This window comes from Sinohyriopsis cumingii, chromosome 12 (genome assembly GCF_028554795.1).
Source record: "Sinohyriopsis cumingii isolate HCF-2022 chromosome 12, ASM2855479v2, whole genome shotgun sequence".
NCBI lineage: Eukaryota > Metazoa > Mollusca > Bivalvia > Unionida > Unionidae > Sinohyriopsis > Sinohyriopsis cumingii.
The window spans coordinates 8,429,752-8,437,170 of record NC_142972.1 but is presented as its reverse complement, the minus strand read 5'-3'; the positions used below and the strand labels follow the sequence as shown (position 1 = coordinate 8,437,170).

At 33.0% G+C, this 7,419-nt stretch overlaps 1 protein-coding gene across 1 annotated transcript in view; it reads right to left on the bottom strand.

The window, feature by feature from the left end:
• Positions 1-4,937: 4,937 nt before the first annotated feature.
• Positions 4,938-7,419, bottom strand: part of LOC149785976 (popeye domain-containing protein 1-like) — a 153,615-nt gene continuing 151,133 nt past the window's right edge. The window contains exon 5 of the mRNA XM_089976236.1: positions 4,938-6,601. Coding sequence (XP_089832362.1) covers positions 6,534-6,601 — 68 coding nt within the window. The 3' untranslated portion in view covers positions 4,938-6,533. The remainder of the gene's footprint in view (positions 6,602-7,419) is intronic.

Here is a 7,419-nt window from a genome sequence, read left to right as displayed (position 1 = left end):
TAAAGGATACATGTATCATATTTTCATGCTTTCCACTAGCAATAAAGGATACATGTATCATATTTTCACACTTTCCACTACTAATAAAGGATACATGTATCATATTTTCACACTTTCCACTACTAATAAAGGATACATGTATCATATTTTCACACTTTCCACTACTAATAAAGGATACATGTATATTTTCACACTTTCCACTAGTAATAAAGGATACATGTATCATATTTTCACACTTTCCACTACTAATAAAGGTTAGAGGTATCATATTTTCACACTTTCTACTAGTAATAAAAGATACATGTATCATATTTTCACGCTTTCCACTAGTAATAAAGGATACATGTATCATATTTTCACACTTTCCACTAGGATTCAGGTATCATATTTTCACACTTTCCACTACTAATAAAGGATACATTTATCAGTTTAGATACATACCATCATTAATGTAAGTATTCATATATTTAAAAAAAAAAATTCTCACTGTCAAGATAATGATGTACTAATGAAAGCTATAACTTTGCCAGAATATAGCTTGTCTGGAAAATGTATATCTAAATTGCAGTGACTGCATATTGATGAACTCAGCAAATCGGTAATCCAGTATAACGATGCACTCAGCAAGTTGGTAATCCAGTATAATGATGCATTCAGCAAGTTGGTAATCCAGTATAATGATGCACTCAGCAAGTTGGTAATCCAGTATAATGATGCACTCAGCAAGTTGGTAATCCAGTAATTGCTGAACTCAGCAAGTTGGTAGTCCAGTAATTGATGCACTCAGCAGACTAGTAATCCAGTATAATGATGCACTCAGTAAACTGGTAATCCAGTATAATGATGCACTCAGCAAGTTTGTAATCCAGTACATTCATGAACTCAGCAAGTTGGTAATCCAGTATAATGATGAACTCAGCAAGTTGGTAATCCAAATGGGTATCCTAAATGACATGATAATGTTTCAGTCTGTATCTTTTACAAATCGAGAGTTCTGGTTACATTTCTGGTGTTTATTTTTGTTTTTGTTTGTAAAACTATTATAGTGTGTTTGTGTTAATGTAATGACATTGGTGATGCACAGAATTATCATGGACCAATCTATAATTACTTTAATTTGTGTAAACTCTGGGAAAGTTCATGAACCACTGCAGTTATCAGGTTTCTTAATGTGTTTAAATGAGCATGAAACATTCATAAATTGACTGACTACTGTTCAACAAGTCTCAGGCCTTGCAATAATTTATGTCTTAACATGACTGATTAACACTCAACAAATCTCAGGCCTTGCTAGAAATTGATGTGTAAACATGGCTGATTAATGCTCAACAAGTCTCAGGCCTTGCTAGAAATTGATGTCTTAACATGGCTGATTAACGTTCAACAAGTCTCAGGCCTTGCTAGAAATTGAATGTGTAAATATGACTGATTAACACTGAAGAAGTCTCAGGCCTTGCTAGAAATTGATGTCTTAACATGACTGATTAACGCTCAACAAGTCTCAGGCCTTGCTAGAAATTGATGTGTAAACATGACTGATTAATACTGAACAAGTCTCTTGCCTTGCTAGAAATTGATGTCTTAACATGACTGACTAATGCTCAACAAGTCTCAGATCTTGCTAGAAACTGATGTGTAAACATGACTGACTAATGCTCAACAAGTCTCAGTCCTTGCTAGAAACTGATGTCTAAACATGACCGATTAACGCTCAGCAAGTCTCAGTCCTTGCTAGAAATTTATGTCTAAACATGACTACGACACAGATTATGATAAAGTATGCAACTCTTGACTAGAGCAAGTTCTGATATTTAAATTGTTACAAAGGGTAAAGATTTTCGGCAACAGTAAAATGTTTCACTGAAATGATATATGTTTATTTAAATTTTCTCACCTCTAACAATTGAAAGACAGGCCATATTTTCTTTAAAAAATGCTTCAAACAATTTTGACATTACAACACAAATATGGCAAGTATTCTCCAAGCATGCAATTGAGACAAAATATATAGGCATTAACAAGTATGTATTAACAAGTATGCAATTGAAACAAAATATATAGGCATTAACAAGTATGCAATTGAGACAAAATATATAGGAATTAACAAGTATGCAATTGAGATAAAATATAAAGGCATTAACAAGTAAGCAATTGATACAAAATATATAGGCATTAACAACTGTGCAATTGATACAAATATTTATGTAGCAAAGACAAGTATACATTTTAGACAATATATGTATATATAGACATTGACAAGTTTGCAACAGAGATATTGTGGATTGTGGACACCATGCAGCCCTAGAGATAGTTTTATTTATTGTGTGTAATAAACTTTAAAAAAATATAAATAACAAAATTATTGTGCAATTTAAAAATGTGTAACCTGCTCCCTGGTTTTCTTTTTGAACTATTTTTTATCAAGTTAATAAAAAATTAGTTTAATTGCATTTTTTTTCTCACTTTAAAATTTGATATTGTAAACTGTTACAATCTTGAAAGTTTTGTACAATAACCATACAAAGGGGAATAATACAGTGAATGTATGTTTCCTTGATTAGACATTCCATTTCAGAACTAATGCTGAATTATCCCCCTTTGTACAATTATTTATAACGCTTTTAAAATTGTAACATTTTATAATATTCTAATTCTGGGATTATGTATAAGCTTCATTAATTGATAAATTCATAATATTTCATCAATTATGCTTACTTGATGGGAATAAAACTCTATTTTTTACATAATTTAGACTGATTCAGAAATGTAATTACAGAATTAATTCTTAATACAATTACACAGGTCTGATGACCAAATCCACAATATCTCAATTTGAAATATCAAGGAGAACTAACCCACTATATAATATATAAAGTGAGAACATGAAGGTGAACTAATTCTTTCACTGAATAAACTAAAATAAACAGGTTAAGTCTAGGAAAAGGAAAATAAAGATGGACAAAACCTTTCCTTTGTAAGACATGACCTGTATAAATGAAAGATAGTCATCTCATACAAATAACACCACATAGTTTTATTTAGCTTTTACACAACATGTCTCTCATCAATTAAAGATGAATTTCTTTTGGAAAATGAATAAAAAAGGAACGTGGGGAAAAGAAAGAATAAATTTCCCTTCTGTGCCATTGTTTTTCAAAATAAAAAAACAGTATACAACTAAGCATAAACATGATTATAAACCCAGTTCTCACACAAACACAGGATGGCATTCACACAGTAAAGCACTGAACACACAGCAAACACAGGATGGCATTCACACAGTAAAGCACTGAACACACAGCAAACACAGGATGGCATTCACACAGTAAAGCACTGAACACACAGCAAACACAGGATGGCATCCACACAGTAAAGCACTGAACACACAGCAAACACAGGATGGCATCCACACAGTAAAGTACTGAACACACAGAAAACACAGGATGGCATCCACACAGTAAAGCACTGAACACACAGCAAACACAGGTGGCATCCACACAGTAAAGCACTGAACACACAGCAACCATAGGATGGCATCCACACAGTATAGCACTGAACACACAGCAACCATAGGACAGTAGGGAGATCATCTGGCTAAACATCACAAATGAGAAACGGGGAAGGAAACCAGCCTTTGGCATGTGCCTCAGGCAGAAAGTACAACCCCCATAATCTCAACCCTTTAGACTTTGGGAAAGTTGGGGAACCAGACCAGGAACCCTGATAAGTATTTTTAAAAATGTTAGGAAAAAATATAAGCCCCAATTCCAAAATATTTAAAATAAATTTTTATATCTAAATTCTACTTGATTTTTCTAAGGGAAAAACAACACTGCAGACCTATGGGGGGATATATAAACATATAACAACCATTACAAATGTTTGGCCACATGGGAGGACACCTGAAAGGTACCAACTAACATAGCTGGGAGCTTTTGAAGGACCCACATATAAAGTATAAAACTGAGATGAAAATAACTAGTCAAAACTGCATGCTAGTGTTGTTCACCACTATGTTTAACAAAACTGTGATTACAAGTTGTGGAACATGTTGTGTCAGCATAGTGTCATGTCAGCATAGTGTCATCAGCATAGTGTCATGTCAGCATATTTTGTTGCTGCTCATTGAGAACACTTTTATTTAATCCTGATGATAATTTGGGTAATACAAGTAGTTTCATCGCTCAGTGATAATTTGAATAATGAAAGTGTTTACAATGTCTAATGATAATTTGGGTTATCAAAGTGCTTTAATTGTCTGGTAATAGTTTGGGTAATCAAAGTGGTTTCATTGTCTGATGATAATCTGAGTCATCAAAGTGGTTTCAATGTCTGGTAATAATTTGAGTCATTTAAGTGGGTTCAATGTCCAGTGATAATTTGGGTAATCAAAGTTGTTTCACTGCCTGATGATAATCTGAGTCATCAAAGTGGTTTCATTGTCTGATGATAATTTGGGTCATCATAGTGGTTTCATTGATGATAACTTGGGTAATCAAAGTGGTTTCATTGTCTGGTGATAATTTGGGTAATCAAAGTGGTTTCATTTTCTGATGATAATTTTGGTAATGAAAGTGGTTTCATTGTCTGGTGATAATTTGGGTAATGAAGTAATGTCAATGTCTGATGATAATTTGGGTTATCAAAGTGCTTTAATTGTCTGGTGATAATTTGGGTAATCAAAGTTGTTTCATTGCCTGATGATAATCTGGGTCATCAAAGTGGTTTCTTTGTCTGATGATAATTTAGGTCATCATAGTGGTTTCATTGATGATAATTTGGGTAATCAAAGTAGTTTCATTGTCTGGTGATAATTTGGGTAATCAAAGTGGTTTCATTGTCTGGTGATAATTTGGGTAATCAAAGTGGTTTCATTGTCTGGTGATAATTTGGGTAATCAAAGCGCTTTCATTGTCGGGTAATCAAGTGGTTTCATTGTCTGGTGATAATTTGGGTAATCAAAGTGGTTTCATTGTCTGGTGATAATTTGGGTAATCAAAGTGGTTTCATTGTCTGGTGATAATTTGGGTAATCAAAGTGGTTTCATTGTCTGGTGATAATTTGGGTAATCAAAGTGGTTTCATTGTCTGGTGATAATTTGGGTAATCAAAGTAGTTTCATTGTCTGGTGATAATTTGGGTAATCAAAGTAGTTTCATTGTCTGGTGATAATTTGGGTAATCAAAGTAGTTTCATTGTCTGGTGATAATTTGGGTAATCAAAGTAGTTTCATTGTCTGGTGATAATTTGGGTAATCAAAGTAGTTTCATTGTCTGGTGATAATTTGGCTTAATCAAAGTAGTTTCATTGTCTGGTGATAATTTGGGTAATCAAAGTGGTTTCATTGTCTGGTGATAATTTGGGTAATCAAAGTAGTTTCATTGTCTGATTATTGTATATTCAATCACCTTTTTAGAATGTGAAAAAAGCCCTTAGTTTATGCTCCAGCTTGAAGATTTTAAATAATGACACTCAGAAAGGTTGTGTCTGGATATTTACATTAATGATGGTAGATAGATAGTCCTATACAGATTTTATATCTTACATACAGTATATCAGATAGATAATCCCATGTCTTACATTTAGTATATCAGATAGAAAATCCTATGTCTTACATACTGTATATCAGATAGACAATGCCATGTCTTACATACTGTATATCAGATAGATAATCCCATGTCTTACATACTGTATATCAGATAGATAATCCCATGTCTTACCTACTCTATGTCAGGTAGACAATAGTATGTCTTACATACAGTATATCAGATAGATAATCCTATGTCTTACAGTATATTAGATCTATAATCCAATGTCTTACATACAGTATATCAGATAGATAATGTCTTACAGTATATCAGATAGATAATCCTATGTCTGTCTTACTGGATATTAGATATATAATCCTATGTCTTACAAACTGTATAATTCAGATAGATAATCATAAGTCTTACATACTGTATATCAGACAGTCCATAACAATGTTATGTCTTACATGCACATTCAAAGAAACTGTATTGCCTACATATAGAGAGGCAGTCAGTGGCAAATCCTTTTAAGATTTAAACCACCTTTTCAGTTTTTAAATTTTGCACTTATATTACAAAAAAACAGTGAATGTTCATCATGTTATGAAAAACTAGCAACTCTTTGCCATAATAAAACTCACACAGAAAGAAGAACATTAAAATCCACCCTAATGTGGCAGATTTAAATATATACTTTCTGTTGCACTCAACTGCTTTTAATGTATTAGTTTGTACTTGTTTCACAAAAATGTACTTTCTGACAGAAGAACTTCTTATACTGTGTTCAACCTGCCTCCGGATACAGTGATGAACATTTTTTTCCTGCCTTCTTAAAAGGTCTAGGGCAATGATTTAAGACTCTGTATTTTCAGACTGGTCCATGCCCACATTAAACAGAGACTGGTTCCATGCTCTATGGAAGCTGCTTGATCCAGACTGGCTCTTTATTCATATACCCATCTTGTGTCTCCTGATACAAACAGATTGAATATAAATGTCTCAATTCTCAAACACTGGTCTCATATGTACCAAGTGAGGACACATTGCTTGGCAACTCGTTCTGGCTTATGCAATCTGGGTGGAAAAAGAAATTAAAAGAAAAGTTGTAAATACATTAAAACCATGACAGAATTTTAGATGACAAATATTTTTTTAAAGAATCAGCAGAATGTGATTTGACTATTTTTATTACAAGAACTGTCCTAACAAAAAAGAGTGGATGTTCAGGCTTCCAAGGTATCACCACCATGAAGATACAAACTGTCATGGAATTATGGTATACTATGAGGATACAAACTGTCATGGAATTATGGTATGCTATGAGGATACAAACTGTCATGGAATTATGGTATACTATGAGGAAACAAACTGTCATGGAATTATGGTATACTATGAGGATACAAACTGTCATGGAATTATGGTATACTATGAGGATACAAACTGTCATGGAATTATGGTATCATTTGTTTTACGCAGGGTACCATGCTGGCATATACAAATTTAGTCTTGACTAGCATATTGTTTGTAGAAGTGTGCACTGCTATCAAAATACCATGGTATTTTTCCTGTAGTACATCCCACAGTACTTTTGCACTGTACCGGTACTTTGGTAGTTTCCATCAGTAACCTATATATAGAAATTCCGGAGTAATATTATTATGAATTTAATGATATCTGACGCATGTTTGGATTTTTCACAACAAAATAATTCCAAAAATTTTTAATTCTTTGAAAAAATAGCTGTATTTATCTGAGACAAATTTCAAGTAATGATTATATTCCAAAACCTTAATTATATTTATGAACCTTTAATGACATTGTTGACACATATTATGCATACCAACATGGTGGCTGAATGGGACGCTATTTGGAACAATTTCCACTTAAGGAAA